The 19,557-nt window shown below is 41.2% G+C and overlaps 1 protein-coding gene across 1 annotated transcript in view; it reads left to right on the forward strand.

Annotated features, from left to right (window-relative positions):
• The first annotated feature begins 257 nt into the window (after window positions 1-257).
• LOC139383491 (MAM domain-containing glycosylphosphatidylinositol anchor protein 2-like) overlaps window positions 258-19,557 on the forward strand; it is a 240,466-nt gene continuing 221,166 nt past the window's right edge. Inside the window, exon 1 of the mRNA XM_071128049.1 lies at window positions 258-519. Coding sequence (XP_070984150.1) covers window positions 447-519 — 73 coding nt within the window. The 5' untranslated portion in view covers window positions 258-446. The remainder of the gene's footprint in view (window positions 520-19,557) is intronic.

A 19,557-nucleotide genomic window follows, 5' to 3' on the forward strand; every position in this document is an offset into this window, starting at 1 on the left:
GCAATGGAAGTTGCTGGAATTGGTGAAGGGGCAGTGGATACGCGTGGATATCACTGGACACCGAATAAGCTTGTTCTCGAAAGAATTCTTGGCGTTGCATCCTCGGTTACTTTTACAATGTCAAAATCAAGGAGATCCTCTTGAGGCTTGAAGTATGCACGGACATTGGCACATCAGTCAAAATCGCCTATCAAGGCACAATATTTACCCGTTTGTATCCAGCATTGTGAATCATTTAACTTAATAGACCTGCTTTCCTCAATGAAATATGGGCAGAACCAAATGTATTTCATAGCGCATCAAATGAAAAGTCGTTATACGATGTCTCAACCAGATTTAAGCTGAATCCAGGTGCGGAACGGCGGGAACTGAGTTCTGACCATCTGCGTCTTGCCTTGGGAAGAAGCTGTCACCATCGAAGTGGATATGTTGACATTAACGTGAAGATGGGTTTAGTTTTCGGTCTCTTGTGGCTGTTCAACATATTTTTGGAGGGCATTCATTGCCAAGGAGTGTATGGTAAGCCAATGCATTTTTAAATACCCAACAGCTATGCTTAATACCAACTTGACCTTGTGAAAATTGAGTCGAATATATGTTGTACAGTGTTGTACAGTGTATCTCTGTTTCTGTAGGCTATAATAGCCTATGACTCGCCCACAATGTAGTAGATTACAACAGGTATGTCATCGTTACATTTAAAGACGGTGGCTCGCTCAAACCACAGGTGCTCTCAAGCCATTTGGATATTTGAATCAATGTAGCATTGACACTGTTTCCGAGCGTCTAAAAATATACATCTCATCGTCAGTGGTGGTGTTTATATTCCGCCACCGCGTTTGTGCGTGCGTTAAAGCGACTGGTTTAGCACCAACCCACGACGGATTGTAGAGCCTCAATCTACCACCCACGGCAGCACAAGCCTGGCAAAGGCACCAACCTCTAATCTGATGTATAGAGCTGGTGGAATTTGATGGAATCCTGTCCTTAGACCTATATATCTAAATGTTGGATTCAATCACATCTGAACGGTTAGAGAAAATGATAGCTTATATTGTACGTTGAAGGTTGAAATATGAGAATAATGTTATATGACCAATAATGTCATTGTGGGCCTTTTAAAACCAACACCTAGAAATGGTCTTGAAATAGGGTTTCATTGCCCCATTTCCTTATCGATTAATAATCATTAGCTCAATGTCATTCCCAGAGACTAATACTTTTACAAAATCAGATTACTGGCATTGAGAATTTGGCACACAGAATCTCTTCATGCCATGACTGCAACTGGGGGGAGGGCTATTCCTCATTTGGTGTCATATTTGATCCACTGTTCAACTTAATGCATGATCAAATCAAAGTATTTGTCACATGCTTTGTAAATAACAGGTTTAGACTAACAGTGAAACGCTTACTGACAGGCCCTTCCCACCAACAATGCAGAGAGAAAGAAAATACAGAAATAATAGAAAAGTAATAATACATACACAATGAGTAACAATAACTTTGCTATACACACAGGTACCGAGTGGATGTGCAGGGGTATGAGGTAATTCTTGTAGATACTGTATGTACATGTAATTTGGAATAAAGTGACTAGGCAACAGGATACATAATAAACAGTAACAACAGGCAAAAAGGAGCAATAGACTGGGTAGCTATTTGGTTATTTAACTAACTATTTAACAGTCCTATGGCTTGGGGGTAGAAGCTGTTCAGGGTCCTGTTGGTTCCAGACTTTGTGCATCGGTACCACTTGATTTAAATACTATGGTGGCCAATAGCCAGCTGCCGGTGTTGGGCATGAATCAGTGGCACTGCCTGTGGTTATAGGGTGAGCCGAGTGCATGATCACCTTTGCCATAAAGGTTCAGACCTCTTGTCATTGACTGTAGTCCACTCACATACAGAGAGTATACATTAGGACAATCCAATCGCTACCGCCAATGTAGCAATTGATGGAGAACAGCTCGACCACGGCTTGAATAAGCTATGAATAAGCTATTCTGTGGGCACTACCAACAAGTTCCAAACTTTTGGCAGAGGCTGTAGTATACATTGCTCACTCACAGGGAGGCCACAGTATTGTTTTGCTATATGTTACACGTGACCCAACCTTTATCAGTGGTTTCCTACTGGAATGTGGCTGACTTATTATTTTTATTCAGTTTTTTTTTCAGATACAAATAACTTTGGGGTACAAAAACCATATATGCATTTATTCCTGTCTTCCTATTCCTCTCCTCTCAGCAGTCCCTACCCTTGTTGTAATGGGACTTTCTAGGCCTAAGGTAGGGTCTAAAAATGGGCAACAAACATTGTTTCTAACAATGTAGGAGTCCATTAATCAAGTATTTGAATGCACTGAATTGTTAAATGTATGCAGTAATGCATTGTGTTCATCTACAAAATAAAACCATTTAATTGAACTTAGTTTGCACAATTTCCAAATTTAGAGTATATATAAAAAATAAAAAAAACATTAACAACCAAAACTATCTGACAGGGTAGTACAAATATAGTGAGAAAATACTAAACATGCAAAACAGATTCAATAAAAAAAATACTAAGATATTAATAAAAAATTAAAAACAGGAAATTGGTCCATGATTTACCTTCGACAGATTTTGTGAATATACAAGGTAACGCAAAATACTAATCCAAGGCATTCATTTTAAAAGTGATTAAAATTAGAAAGTTTTGATGATTTCTGGTTAAAGTCACTCTACATTCCTCCACAATAGGGTGTTATACCAACGTATATGCATCCATTAAACAAACAGCTTGCACATTCCAAATAACTCACCTAAAAACTACACAGGTCATAGAGCCAGTTGGAAATGTAGAGATCTGACCGCAAATATTCTAAAATAAAGAATTAGGCCATTGAGAGGTAGTGATGCCTAACTCTAGCCTCCGTGGTGGTCTATGAGCAATTTGATGATCCTGTTGATGCAGGAATGCAAACTTGTAGTGTATTCTAGGTTTAAAAAGGCTTCTAAAGCGTGTAATTTCCGCTTAAAAATGTCAGACTTTATTTGCCATAATGAAAAATGAATTAACCCCTATAAAAAGGGTTAATTAATTATAATCCACAAAACAATTCACATTTCCTGCTTTGTGAAACTGGCTCAAATTAAGATTTAATTTGTTATACAGTGAATACACAAGGAATCAATGTAGGTTGCAACATTGTTACTGTCTGCACATCTTTATCTGTAGGCAAATGTTTATATGTAGGCAAAAAATCGATACCAGCTAAAATCATTAATCACTCATTGGCCCCAAATTGCAATATTACTGCTTTTAGATATACATCGTGACTGTAATGGATTCAGAGGCTTTGACGGATAATGGTACACCTTAGCACTTTCATTTGGTTGGTCTGAAAGCAGGTACATTTTTAGTCAGTCTTTTTTAAATTCTCATTTTGTGTTTTTATTGAAGATCAAGTAGAAATGTAAAGTTAAATGAACAAAGACTTGAATTAATTGTCAACCTGGAAGGATATAGTAGTGCTAATGGTTACAATTGGAGTGCTGGCACGAGTGTAGTGTCAAATCTTACCAGAATTTGTACGTGCCAAATTTACATAGGTTATATGTTCATACCTTGTTAGGAAATCATACATTCTTTAAATCTGTGTAGCATTGAGACTTTTTTTGTAGAAAACTAAGATTGTGATTTTTACAGTATCTTGTAGTGTTCAGTAATTTACTGCCGTCACAGTAGCCATACATAATTTACATTTGCTCCTGAGAATGATTTAATTGCACCTCACTTTAAATGCAGTATGTCAAATCTCTGCAGCATTAAAATATAGTTGTATAGCTTTCCTTTTCTTTCAATGCTTTTGAAGTCTACAAAACCTTGAACATGCCTGCTCAGTGGGTCTTCTTCGTGGCCTAGACCCGAATTTGACTTCTAAGATATTCAAATTATCGTTGATTGCAAAAGATTAGGATTTGTTTTTGCATTTAAGTTCTTATTTCTTCCCCCACAGACGCCTTCACCAGTTATCTTGCATCCAGGCCCCCTCATTCTCTAGCAGTGGGACTGGGAACCATATTCAAATGAGTCCTCTCTCACCCACCTGCTTCTATCTATCCTACAAATTCTCAGAGGGGTAGACTTGATCCATCGATCATATACTGTGTAGCCTCAGGTCCAGGCTCCCTTCACTTGGGAGTATGGTTACGTGAGACTATAGACACTATGTGACTGAATAAAAATTAATTGAAAAAACGAGTTGACTTCTCTACACACATCTTGAATCCTTTTCACGGTACGATGACGTCACCTCTGCCTCATAGAATCGACACAACTTGCAATTCGTATCCACGGGCTGCCGAGATACCCGATTTCCCCAGTCACATTCACATAGTTAATTGCCCAGAGAACATGCTGCAACAAATAGAAGTATACACTCCTTCCTAAATAGAAGTATACACTCCTTCCTATATGGAGCGTTCGGCTCAGTTCAAGTAAAAATAAAGCATTTCTCGAAGACATCCGATCAGTCTGCAGTCTTTCAGTGGGTGGTGTGTACATTGACCCCTGAGACTGAGTGCTTCAAGTAATTATCCCGTGCTTATACACTACCGTATGCCTCCTTTGTGCTGTAGTATGGTACTGTAGGTTAAATGATCTGCAAACTGGGGAATCAAAATGGCCCGTTGATAATTTCCATTATTCTTTTAGCTGTGATGAGGCGGTAATGTACTTAAGCTACTGTATGTACAGCAGAAACTATAGTTCTCTCAGGACAAGCATTCCATTCGCTAGCCTCTGCAAACAAAAATAGTCATCATTCACGTGAAAAGCGTTTTTTAAAGTGGCTTCTCCCCAGCCATTAGGCATCTATTCTTTTTTAATGTATTTTATTTTACCTTTTAATTAACCAGGCAAGTCAGTTAAGAAAAAATTCTTGTTTTCAATGACGGCCTAGGAACAGTGGGTTAACTGCCTGTTCAGGGGCAGAACGACAGATTTGTACCTTATCAGCTCGGGGGTTTGAACTTGCAACCTTCCGGTTACTAGTCCACCACTCTAACCACTAGGCTACCCTGCCGTGTCACATCTCCAGCATGCATTGCTCAGCATTACAGGGACTGACGTGATTAAAATCACTGGTGATGCTGGGTCAGTGGAAAAAAAACAATGCATATGCTGTACTAGAGGGTAAATCCCATTGCTCTGGGATCAGGTCAGAGGAGATTACTATTTGACGTCAGAAGTAGGTTTGTGACGGTCATGGAATTTTATATGATGGTAAGGCTGCAGGCCCAGACGGCATCCCCAGCCGCGCCCTCAGAGCATGCGCAGACCAGCTGGCTGGTGTGTTTACGGACATATTCAATCAATCCCTATCCCAGTCTGTTGTTCCCACATGCTTCAAGAGGGCCACCATTGTTCCTGTTCCCAAGAAACTGAGCTAAACGACTACGAGTAGCACTCACTTCCGTCATCATGAAGTGCTTTGAGAGACTAGTCAAGGACCATATCACCTCCACCCTACCTGACACCCTAGACCCACTCCAATTTGCTTACCGCCCAAATAGGTCCACAGACGATGCAATCTCAACCACACTGCACACTGCCCTAACCCATCTGGACAAGAGGAATACCTATGTGAGAATGCTGTTCATCGACTACAGCTCGGCATTTAACACCATAGTGCCCTCCAAGCTCGTCATCAAGCTCGAGACCCTGGGTCTCGACCCCGCCCTGTGCAACTGGGTACTGGACTTCCTGACGGGCCGCCCCCAGGTGGTGAGGGTAGGCAACAACATTTCCACCCCGCTGATCCTCAACACTGGGGCCCCACAAGGGTGCGTTCTGAGCCCTCTCCTGTACTCCCTGTTCACCCACGACTGCGTGGCCACGCACGCCTCCAGCTCAATCATCAAGTTTGCGGACGACACAACAGTGGTAGGCTTGATTACCAACAACGACAAGACGGCCTACAGGGAGGAGGTGAGGGCCCTCGGCGTGTGGTGTCAGGAAAATAACCTCACACTCAACGTCAACAAAACTAAGGAGATGATTGTGGACTTCAGGAAACAGCAGAGGGAACACCCCCTATCCACATCGATGGAACAGTAGTGGAGAGGGTAGTAAGTTTTAAGTTCCTCGGCGTACACATCACAGACAAACTGAATTGGTCCACCCATACAGACAGCATCGTGAAGAAGGCGCAGCAGCGCCTCTTCAACCTCAGGAGGCTGAAGAAATTCGGCTTGTCACCAAAAGCACTCACAAACTTCTACAGATGCACAATCGAGAGCATCCTGTCGGGCTGTATCACCGCCTGGTATGGCAACTGCTCCGCCCACAACCGTAAGGCTCTCCAGAGGGTAGTGAGGTCTGCACAACGCATCACCGGGGGCAAACTACCTGCCCTCCAGGACACCTACACCACACGATGTCACAGGAAGGCCATAAAGATCATCAAGGACAACAACCACCCGAGCCACTGCCTGTTCACCCCGCTATCATCCAGAAGGCGAGGTCAGTACAGGTGCATCAAAGCTGGGACCGAGAGACTGAAAAACAGCTTCTATCTCAAGGCCATCAGACTGTTAACCTCTTTGATCTCTAGGGGCGCTATTTCATTTTTGGATAAAAAACGTTCCCGTTTTAAGCGCGATATAGAGTTTTTGAAAGAAAACACTCTGAAGTTTCAGAATCTGCAAAGATATTGTCTGTAAGTGCCCCAGAACTCATTCTACAGGCGAAACCAAGATGATGCGTCAACCAGGAAATGAGCAGAATTTCTGAAGCTCTGTTTTCCATTGTCTCCTTATATGGCTGTGATTGCGCAAGGAATGAGCCTACACTTTCTGTCGTTCCCCCAAAGTGTTAGCAGCATTGTGACGTATTTGTAGGCATATCATTGGAAGATTGACCATAAGAGACTACATTTTCCAAGTGTCCGCCTGGTGTCCCTGTGTCGAAATTGGAGCGTAAAGCCAGGTGCAATTATTTTTCCATTTGAGAGCAAGGAGAAACCAGGCTTCCACGAAGGATATATCATTGAAGAGATATGTGGAAAAACACCTTGAGGATTGATTCTAAACCACGTTTGCCATGTTTCAGTCGATATTATGGAGTTAATTTGGAAAAAAGTTCGTGTTTTGAGGGCTGAATTTTCGTTTTTTTTTTTTTTTTTTTTTTTTTTTTTGGTAGCCAAATGTGATGTACAAAACGGAGCTATTTCTAATACACAAATAATCTTTTTGGAAAAACGGAGCATCTGCTATCTAACTGAGAGTCTCCTCATTGAAAACATCAGAAGTTCTTCAAAGGTAAGTTATTTTATTTGAAGGCTTTACTTGTTTTTGTGATAGTTGCCTGCTAAATGCTAACGCTAATGCTAACGCTAATGCTAACGCTAATGCTAACGCTAAATGCTACGCTAGCTAGCTACTGTTACACAAATGATTGTTTTCCTATGGTTGAAAAGCATATTTTGAAAATCTGAGATGACAGTGTTAACAAAAGGCTAAGCTTGAGAGCTAGCATATTTATTTCATTTCATTTGCGATTTTCATGAATAGTTAACGTTGCGTTATGGTAATGAGCTTAGGTCTATAAATAGAATCCCGGATCCGGGTTTGGTCGTCGCAACAGGTTAAACAGCCACCACTAACATTGAGTGGCTGCTGCCAACACACTGACTCAACTCCAGCCACTTTAATAATGGGAATTGATGGGAAATTATGTAAAATATATCACTAGCCACTTTAAACAATGCTACCTAATATAATGTTTACATACCCTACATTATTCATCTCATATGTATATACTGTACTCTATCATCTACTGCATCTTTATGTAATACATGTGTCACTAGCCACTTTAAACTATGCCACTTTGTTTACATACTCATCTCGTATGTATATACTGCACTCGATACCATCTACTGTATCTTGCCTATGCCGCTCTGTACCATCACTCATTCATATCTTTATGTACATATTCTTTATCCCCTTACACTTGTGTGTATAAGGTAGTAGTTTTGGAATTGTTAGCTAGATTACTTGTTGGTTATTACTGCATTGTCGGAACTAGAAGCACAAGCATTTCGCTACACTCGCATTAACATCTGCTAACCATGTGTATGTGTGACAAATAAAATTTGATTTGATTTGAATTAGCCAGCCAAATGACTGCAGTTTCCCAAATAACTGTTCAAATAGCAACAAAAAAAAAACATACTAAGTGTACAAAACATTATGAATATCTTTCTACTATTGAGTGCATGGACTACAAGGTGTCAAAAGCCTTCCACAGGGATGCCAGCAGCCCATGTTAACTCCAACGCTTTGGGTGGTGGACCATTCTTGATACACACGGGTAACTGTTGAGCGTGAAAAACCTAGCAGCGCTGCTGTTCTTGACACACTCAAACCGGTGCGCCTGGCACCTACTACCATACCCTGTTCAAAGGAACTTAAATATTTTGTCTTGCATATTCACCCTCTGAATGGCACACATACACAATCCATGTCTCAAGGTTTGAAAATCCTTCTTTAACCTGTCTCCTGCCCTTATTCTACACTGATTTGAAGTGGATTTAACAGGTGACATCAATAAGGGATCATTGCTTTCACCTGGATTTACCTAGTCAGTCTGTGTCATGGAAAGAGCAGGTGTTCCTAATGTTTTGTACAGTGTTACAGTACCAATCAAAAATTGACACCTACTCATTCAAGGGCTTTTCTTTATTTTTACTATTTTCTACATTGTAGAATAATATTGAAGACAAACTATGAAATAACACATGGAATCATATAGTAACCTAAAAAGTGTGAATCTGAAGCATTTATTTGGGCTGCAATTTCTGGTAACTCTAATGAACTTATCCTCTGCAGCAGAGGTAACTGGGTCTTCCTTTCCTGTGGCAGTCCTTATGAGAGCCAGTTTCATCATAGTGCTTGGTTTTTGCAACTGCACTTGAAGAAACTTTCAAACTTTCACAAACCCACCGTCGCTGGATCAGACAGGACTGGCAAAAAGTTCTCTTCACTGACGAGTCGCAGTTTTGTCTCACCAGGGGTGATGGTCGGATTTGCGTTTATCGTTGAAGGAATGAGCGTTACACCGAGGCCTGTAATCTGGAGCGGGATCGATTTGGAAGTGGAGGGTGCGTCATTGTCTGGGTCGGTGTGTCACAGCATCATCGGACTGAGCTTGTTGTCATTGCAGGCAATCTCAACGCTGTGCGTTACAGGGAAGACATACTCCTCCCTCATGTGGTCCCTTCCGGCAGGCTCATCCTAACATGACACTCCAGCATGACAATGCCACCAGCCATACTGCTTGTTCTGTGCGTGATTTCCTGCAAGACAGGAATGTCCGTGATCTGCAATGGCCAGCAAAGAGCCCGGATCTCAATCCCATTGATGTCTGGGACCTGTTTGATCGGAGGGTGAGGGCTAGGGCCATTCCCCCCAGAAATGTCCGGGAACTTGCAGGTGCCTTGATGGAAGAGTGGGCTAACATCTCACAGCAAGAACTGGCAAATCTGGTGCTGTCCATGAGGAGGAGATGCACTGCAGTACTTAATGCAGCTGGTGGCCACACCAGATACTGACTGTTACTTTTGATTTTGACCCCCCCCCCTTTGTTCAGGGACACATTATTTAATTTCTGTTCGTCACGTTTGTGGAACTTGTTCAGTTTCTCTGTTGTTGAATCTTATGTTCATACAAATATTTACACATGTTAAGGTTGCTGAAAATAAATGCAGTTGACAGTGAGATTACGTTTCTTTTTTTGAGTTTACGTGATTCCATATATGTGTTATTTCATAGTTTTGATGTCTTCACTATTATTCTGCAATGTAAAATAAAGAAAAACTCTGGAATGAGTAGGTTTGTCAACTTTTGACTGTTAATGTGTGTGTAAAATATATGTATGTATGTATGTATGTATGTATGTGTATATATATATATGAATATGTATATGTGTATATATATATATATATATATATATATATATATATATATATATATATATGTATATGTGTGTGTATGTGTATATGTATATATGTATATATATTTATTCTACACACATTTCTCCTTTCCTGTGCTCCTGACTGCACGTGCTGCCTTAGAAATAGAATGAATAGAACGGCATCCCCATTCAAATCAATGATAGCATTGATAGCATCCATTTACTGTATTGTTACACAATTTATAAACTCTAAAATGCTGCAGAAACAAGCTGAATTGACTCCAGCCATTATCACCTTGTTGCTGTAGCTTCATTCACCTCAGTCAATAGGGGATTTAACATTATACAAACACGTCTGACAATTATTAGTTGCCTGCTACGCACTAGCTGAAAATCGCAAATAAAACTAGTTTAGTTTCATCTCAAGTCAAACAGCAGTTACGTAGCCAAAGCCATCTACTATAGCCATCTTTATCTTTGCAATGTGTTGAGAAAAAGACCTGATGTTCCCTGAAACTGCGTCGATGCACTCTCCACAGAGAGAAAGAGGCGAAGCGAGAGGTTACACTCCAAAATCACACCAACATCTGTCCAAAATAAGCCCATTGGGTATGGGACAACGACTCCCATTGTTAGGGTGTAGACATGAGCATCTCGTCATTACATTACATCTGCTCTCCATAATGCCAGCTAGCCATACAATCAGCCTTCCCTCCCACTCTCAGTTGTCGGCATGGCCCTGAAGTCGGCCTCTAATACCGCTAAACTGAATTTGCCTTTTAATAGGGATTATAATGATTTTAGTAGCCTATTTTCAATTGTTGGTGTTGAGCTAGGGAACAAATGCCCAATTGAAGCCCCTGCACTTCTGAGACCATTGAGCTTGGCAGGTTCAATGGAACCAATCAAGCACAGCTGCATTACTTCACTTTTTGGGTGACCTGACCAATTTCACATAGAAATGTGAGTTACAGTGGGGCAAAAAAGTATTTAGTCAGCCATCAATTGTGCAAGTTCTCACACTTAAAAAGATGAGAGAGGCCTGTAATTTTCATCATAGGTACACTTCAACTATGACAGACAAAATGAGGGAAAGAAAATCCAAAAAATCACATTGTAGGATTTTTAATGAATTTATTTGCAAATTATGGTGGAAAATAGGTATTTGGTCACCTACAAACAAGCAAGATTTCTGGCTCTCACAGACCTGTAACTCTTCTTTAAGAGGCTCCTCTGTCCTCCACTCGTTACCTGTATTAATGGCACCTGTTTGAACTTATCAGTATAAAAGACACCTGTCCACTACCTCAAACAGTCACACTCCAAACTCTACAATGGCCAAGACCAAAGAGCTGTCAAAGGACACCAGAAACAAAATTGTAGACCTGCACCAGGCTGGGAAGACTGAATCTGCAATAGGTAAGCAGCTTGGTTTGAAGAAATCAACTGTGGGAGCAATTATTAGGAAATGGAAGACATACAAGACCACTGATAATCTCCCTCGATCTGGGGCTCCACGCAAGATCTCACCCCGTGGGGTCAAAATGATCACAAGAATGGTGAGCAAAAATCCCAGAACCACACGGGGGGACCTAGTGAATGACCTGCAGAGAGATGGGACCAAAGTAACAAAGCCTACCATCAGTAACACACTACGCCGCCAGGGACTCAAATCCTGGGGTGGAAACATCATGCTTTGGGGCTTTGGGGCTGTTTTTCTGCAAAGGGACCAGGACGACTGAACCGTGTAAAGGAAAGAATGAATGGGGCCATGTATCGTGAGATTTTGAGTGAACCTCCTTCCATCAGCAAGGGCATTGAAGATGAAACGTGGCTGGGTCTTTCAGCATGACAATGATCCCAAACACACCGCCCGGGCAACGAAGGAGTGGCTTCGTAAGAAGCATTTCAAGGTCCTGGAGTGGCCTAGCCAGTCTCCAGATCTCAACCCCATAGAAAGTCTTTGGAGGGAGTTGAAAGTCCATGTTGCCCAGCAACAGCCCCAAAACATCACTGCTCTAGAGGAGATCTGCATGGAGGAATGGGCCAAAATACCAGCAACAGTGTTTGGAAAGAGTTACAGAAAACGTTTGACCTCTGTCATTGCCAACAAAGGGTATATAACAAAGTATTGAGAAACTTTTGTTATTGACCAAATACTTATTTTCCACCATAATTTGCAAATAAATTCATAAAAAATCCTACAATGTGATTTTCTGGATTTTTTTTCTCATTTTGTCTGTTATAGTTGAAGTGTACCTACAGTGCCTTGCGAAAGTATTCTGCCCCCTTGAACTTTGCGACCTTTTGCCACATTTCAGGCTTCAAACATAGAGATATAAAACTGTATTTTTTTGTGAAGAATCAACAACAAGTGGGGCACAATCATGAAGTGGAACGACATTTATTGGATATTTCAAACTTTTTTTAACAAATCAAAAACTGAAAAATTGGCCGTGCAAAATTATTCAGCCCCCTTAAGTTAATACTTTGTAGCGCCACCTTTTGCTGCGATTACAGCTGTAAGTCGCTTGGGGTATGTCTCTATCAGTTTTGCACATCGAGAGACTGACATTTTTTCCCATTCCTCCTTGCAAAACAGCTCGAGCTCAGTGAGGTTGGATGGAGAGCATTTGCGAACAGCAGTTTTCAGTTCTTTCCACAGATTCTCGATTGGATTCAGGTCTGGACTTTGACTTGGCCATTCTAACACCTGGATATGTTTATTTTTGAACCATTCCATTGTAGATTTTGCTTTATGTTTTGGATCATTGTCTTGTTGGAAGACAAATCTCCGTCCCAGTCTCAGGTCTTTTGCAGACTCCATCAGGTTTTCTTCCAGAATGGTCCTGTATTTGGCTCCATCCATCTTCCCATCAATTTTAACCATCTTCCCTGTCCCTGCTGAAGAAAAGCAGGCCCAAACCATGATGCTGCCACCACCATGTTTGACAGTGGGGATGGTGTGTTCAGATGTGTTGCTTTTACGCCAAACATAACGTTTTGCATTGTTGCCAAAAAGTTCAATTTTGGTTTCATCTGACCAGAGCACCTTCTTCCACATGTTTGGTGTGTCTCCCAGGTGGCTTGTGGCAAACTTTAAACAACACTTTTTATGGATATCTTTAAGAAATGGCTTTCTTCTTGCCACTCTTCCATAAAGGCCAGATTTGTGCAATACACGACTGATTGTTGTCCTATGGACAGAGTCTCCCACCTCAGCTGTAGATCTCTGCAGTTCATCCAGAGTGATCATGGGCCTCTTGGCTGCATCTCTGATCAGTCTTCTCCTTGTATGAGCTGAAAGTTTAGAGGGACGGCCAGGTCTTGGTAGATTTGCAGTGGTCTGATACTCCTTCCATTTCAATATTATCGCTTGCACAGTGCTCCTTGGGATGTTTAAAGCTTGGGAAATCTTTTTGTATCCAAATCCGGCTTTAAACTTCTTCACAACAGTATCTCGGACCTGCCTGGTGTGTTCCTTGTTCTTCATGATGCTCTCTGCGCTTTTAACGGACCTCTGAGACTATCACAGTGCAGGTGCATTTATACAGAGACTTGATTACACACAGGTGGATTGTATTTATCATCATTAGTCATTTAGGTCAACATTGGATCATTCAGAGATCCTCACTGAACTTCTGGAGAGAGTTTGCTGCACTGAAAGTAAAGGGGCTGAATAATTTTGCACGCCCAATTTTTAAGTTTTTGATTTGTTAAAAAAGTTTGAAATATCCAATAAATGTCGTTCCACTTCATGATTGTGTCCCACTTGTTGTTGATTCTTCACAAAAAAATACAGTTTTATATCTCTATGTTTGAAGCCTGAAATGTGGCAAAAGGTCGCAAAGTTCAAGGGGGCCGAATACTTTCGCAAGGCACTGTATGATGAAAATTACAGGCCTCTCTCATATTTTTAAGTGGGAGAACTTGCACAATTGGTGGCTGACTAAATACTTGTTTGCCCCACTGTATATATCATTCTTGTTGAAAGCAAGTCTGAGAAACAGTAGATCTCTTCTATGTGTGCTATTTATGTGCTTCCCATTCTTAAGTTTCGTTGTGCGTCTTTTACTTTCAATTTTTTACATACAATATTTTTGGTTATTGAAATTTCACAGCGGTTTATATTGTACAATGATTCTCTACACTTCTATTGTCACAAACTGAAATTAGGCGAACTATTCTAATTTTAGCAACCAGGAAATGGCAGTGTGATTTCTTCATATTGCACCTTTTTTTAAATAGTAATTCTCAAGGCCAATTTCAGCCTTTGCCCAACCCCTTAAAATGTAAAAAAAGAAAAATTCATTAAGGTGAGAAGTTGTGGGTGGGGGGGATATTAATTTGGGGGGTGGGTAATTGTAGTTTCACTGTAACCAAAACGTCTGTTTTTTATGTTTCTTTTTTGTTTTTCATTAAAGTTACTAAAGAAAACAAGGCAACAGTGAACATGTCGACCCCACAAATGATGCAGCACCCCCCTTTGGCCAATCAGTGTTATTTTGTAAATGCTGGATCTTTAGGGCAAGACACATTATTCACCCAAGTTTCGTGAAAATTGGCCAGTGGTGTCTGCGATATTGTGTGTGACATACAGTTGAAGTCGGAAGTTTACATACACCTTAGCCAAATACATTTAAACTCAGTTTTTCACTATTGCTGACATTAAATCCTTGTAAAAATTCCCTGTCTTAGGTCAGTTATGATCACCACTTTATTTTAAGAATGTGAAATGTCAGAATAATAGTAGAGTGATTTATTTCAGCTTTTATTTCTTTCATCACATTCCCAGGGGGTCAGAAGTTTACAATACACTCAATTAGCATTTGGTAGCATTGTCTTTTTTAAATTGTTTAACTTGGGTCAAACGTTTCAGGTAGCCTTCCACAAGCTTCTCACAATAAATTGGGTGAATGTTGGCCCATTCCTCCTGACAGAGCTGGTGTAACTGTTTTATTTATTTATTTATTTATTTATTTTATATTTCACCTTTATTTAACCAGGTAGGCAAGTTGAGAACAAGTTCTCATTTACAATTGCAACCTGGCCAAGATACCTGAGTCAGGCTTGCTCGCACAAGCTTTTTCTGTTCTGCCCACAAATTTTCTATAGGATTGAGGTCAGTGCGTTTTGATGGCCACTCCAATACCTTGACTTTGTTGTCCTTAAGCCATTTTGCCACAACTTTGGAAGTATTCTTTGGATCATTGTCCATTTGGAAGACCCATTTGCTACCAAGCTTGTCTTGAGATGTTGCTTCAATATATTCATATAATTTTCATCCCTCATGAAGCCATCTATTTTGTGAAGTGCACCAGTCCCTCCTGCAGCAAAGCACACCCACAACATGATGCTGCCACCCCCGTGCTTCACGGTTGGGATGGTGTTCTTCGGCTTGCAAGCCTCCTCCTTTTTCCTCCTAACATCATTTTAGCCAAACAGTTCTATTTTTGTTTCATCAGACCTTTCTACAAAAAGTATGATCTTTGTCCCAATGTGCAGTTCAAACTGTAGTCTGGCTTTTTTATGGGGGTTTTGGAGCAGTGGCTTCTTCCTTGCTGAGGCACCTTTCAGGTTATGTCAATACATAACTCGTTTTACTGTGGAAATAGATACTTTTGTACCTGTTTCCTCCAGCATCTTCACAATGTCCTTTGCTGTTGTTCTGGGATTGATTTGCACTTTTCGCACCAAAGTACGTTCATCTCTAGGAGACCGAACGTGTCTTCTTCCTGAGTGGATTGACGGCTGCGTGGTCCCATGGTGTTTATACTTGCGTACTATTGTTTGTATAGATGAACGTGGTACCTTCAGGTGTTTGGAAATTGGCTGATTTATTTTGCTTTTCCCATGATATCAAGAAAAGAGGCACTGAGTTTGAAGGTAGGCCTTGAAATACTTCCACAGGTACACAAAATTACTTGTGTCATGCACAAAGTGGTTATCCTAACCGACTTACCAAAACGCTAGTTTGTTAACAAGAAATTTGTGGCGTGGTTGAAAAACGAGTTTTACTGACTACAACCTAAGTGTATGTAAACTTCCGACTTCAACTGTATGTACTAATGTACGGCCGGAGAAACATCCATAGTAGGGTTGTGGGGCAATGTAGCGATATAATTTGGTACCCCCCCATATCACAATTGGGATTTAAACAATTGCATGTAATAAATAGCTGAATTATTGTATCCAGAGGGTGAACAGTGTACACTATGGGTGAGGGTTTAGTTTTCTTTTTCATTAGGATAAATCAAGGGAAGCTTTTTTGATATTGAGTGTTTATCGACTTTAGGGAAGGATTTACGGAATATTAAGGACATTGAAAGTCTGTCCGCATTTGCCGGTCAAGGATGGATTGATTCTTATTGTCGGAGTGTTTGCAGCCAGTAGTCTATTATTGTTTTCCGTCGCTGGGTCTTGGCTCTCTCCTTTTCATGAGCTTCTTTAGGACAACAGGAACAGATATCACATGCTCCAAACTGTTGAACGGATCCATAACCAAAAGGTTCACAACAGCCAAGAGCTCAACGCTATCACAGCGCTAGGTAGCCAGCATGCAAACAGCTGAAAATAACAGCGGTCTATCACCGCATCTGGCTGACTAAACTAGGGGTTAGGCTAAATGAATAAGGTTTTGATTACGTTCCTAATTGTGGAAAAAATATTTGGAGAAACTTAACTTACGACTGAACAGACAAATGTGATGGATATTATTCGCTAAATGACCCACTTTTGCACCAGCGGCAAAAACCATACAGTATGTAATCTATCTGGACAATGGATGTAGCCAGAGCCATACAGTGGGGAGAACAAGTATTTGATACACTGCCGATTTTGCAGGTTTTCCTACTTACAAAGCATGTAGAGGTCTGTAATTTTTATCATAGGTACACTTCAACTGTGAGAGACGGAATCGAAAACAAAAATCCAGAAAATCACATTGTATGATTTTTAAGTTATTCATTTGCATTATATTGCATGGCATAAGTATTTGATCACCTACCAACCAGTAAGAATTCCGGCTCTCACAGACCTGTTAGTTTTTCTTTAAGAAGCCCTCCTGTTCTCCACGAATTACCTGTATTAACTGCACCTGTTTGAACTCTTTACCTGTATAAAAGACACCTGTCCACACACTCAATCAAACAGACTCCAACCTCGCCACAATGGCCAAGACCAGAGACATCAGGGATAGAATTGTAGACCTGCACAAGGCAGGGATGGGCTACAGGACAATAGGCAAGCAGCCTGGTGAGAAGGCAACAACTGTTGGCGCAATTATTAGAAAATGGAAGATCTTCAAGATTACGGTCAATCACCCTCGGTCTGGGGCTCCATGCAAGATCTCACCTCGTGGGGCATCAATGATCATGAGGAAAGAGCCCATACCTACATGGCAGGACCTGGTCAATGACCTGAAGAGAGCTGGGACCACAGTCTCAAAGAAAACCATTAGTAACACACTACGCCGTCATGGATTAAAATCCTGCAGTGCACGCAAGGTCCCCCTGCTCAAGCCAGCCCATGTCCAGGCCCGTCTGAAGTTTTATCAATGACCATCTAGATGATCCAGAGGAGGAATGGGAGAAGGTCATGTGGTCTGATGAGACAAAAATAGAGCTTTTTGGTCTAAACTCCACTCGCCGTGTTTGGAGGTAGAAGGATAATGAGTACAACCCCAATAACACCATCCCAACTGTGAAGCATGGTGGAAACATCATTCTTTGGGGATGCTTTTCTGCAAAGGGGACAGGACGACTGCACCGTATTGAGGGGAGGATGGATGGGGCCATGTATCGCGAGATCTTGGCCAACAACCTCCTTCCCTCAGTAAGAGCATTGAAGATGGGTCATGGCTGGGTCTTCCAGCATGACAACTACCAGAAACACACAGCCAGGGCAACTAAGGAGTGGCTCCGTAAGAAGCATCTCAAGGTCCTGGAGTGGCCTAGCCAGTCTCCAGATCTGAACCCAATAGAACATCTTTGGAGGGAGCTGAAAGTCCGTATTGCCCAGCGACAGCCCCGAAACCTGAAGGATCTGGAGAAAGTCTGTATGGAGGAGTGGGCTAATATCCCTGCTGCAGTATGTGCAAACCTGGTCAAGAACTACAGGAAACGTATGATCTCTGTAATTGCAAACAAAGGTTTCTGTACCAAATATTAAGTTCTGCTTTTCTGATGTAGCAAATACTTATGTCATGCAATAAAATGCAAACAAATTACTTAAAAATCATACAATGTGATTTTCTGGATTTTTGTTTTCGATTCCGTCTCTCACAGTTGAAGTGTACCTATGATACACACCTCTACATGCTTTGTAAGTAGGAAAATCAGCAGTGTATCATACTTGTTCTCCCCACTGTATATTTAGAGTTGGGGCAACTTCAAGAATTTCTAATATTGTTCTAATTCTAGATATTCAGTTACATGGCTTTAAAAAAATATTCCCCATGTAATGTTAATGGGTGCTAATATTGCTGCCATAGAATGTTGTAGCGTCATGTACATGCATCATATGTAATGGAGATAGCTCAATGTCCCAACTCTCTAAACCACGTGTCAAACTCATTCCACGGAGGGGCGAGCGGGTTTTCACTCCACCCTACTTGATTGATGAATTAAGGTCACTATTTAGTAAGGAACTCCCCTCACCTGGTTGTCTAGGCCTTAATTGTAAGGAAAAGCCAAAAACCCGCAGACACTCGACCCTCCGTAGAATGAGTTTTATACCCCTGTTCTAAACACCTAGCTTTGGATATAGCGCGTTTTGGTATGAAACAAGTTTGTTGGATATCTCGTATGGCAAAAAAAATAAAACACATTCGAAAGCACATCTAAAGTTAATCTTTTAAAAGTAGGAGAACAGCCATAATTCATACACAGGGACCCATGAGTATTTGTTTTAGATACAAAATTGGCGTTTATCGTGTTTTGCAATCAAACCCTTAATTTACAGTGTAGTCATTTTTAGCTGTCATGTTATAACAAACTAGCTAACGCTGGGTAGTTCTGGCTGTGTGAAAAACTGATAGCTAATATTATGAAGTCAATAATACTTGCAGGCTAGTACAGAATTACTTAATTCTTCATAGGGTCAACAAGTTAGCAATGGATGTGCCGCCAGTCAAGAAGATAATTTGTTTTCCCTCTATCGTAATCGCTCCTCTTTCACCCCAGCTGCCAAACTAACCCTGATTCAGGTGGCCATCCTACCCATGCTAGATTACGGATACATACTTTATAGGTCAGCAGTTAAGGATGCTCTCGAGCGGCAAGATGTTATTTATCATTCGGCCATCAGATTTGCCACCAATGCTCCTTATAGGACACATCACTGCACTCTATACTCTTCTGTAAACTGGTCATCTCTGTATGCTTATTTATAAAACCCTCTTAGGCCTCAATCCCCCTATCTGGGATAACTACTGCAGCCCTCATCCTCCACATACAACACCCATTCTGCCAGTCACATTCTGTTAAAGGTCCCCAAATCCCACACATCCCTGGGTTGCTCGTCTTTTCAGTTTGCTGCAGCTAGTGACTGGAAACGGTTGCAACAAACACTCAAACTGGACAGTTTTATCTCAATCTC

This window comes from Oncorhynchus clarkii, chromosome 25 (genome assembly GCF_045791955.1).
Source record: "Oncorhynchus clarkii lewisi isolate Uvic-CL-2024 chromosome 25, UVic_Ocla_1.0, whole genome shotgun sequence".
Classification (NCBI taxonomy): Eukaryota; Metazoa; Chordata; class Actinopteri; order Salmoniformes; family Salmonidae; genus Oncorhynchus; species Oncorhynchus clarkii.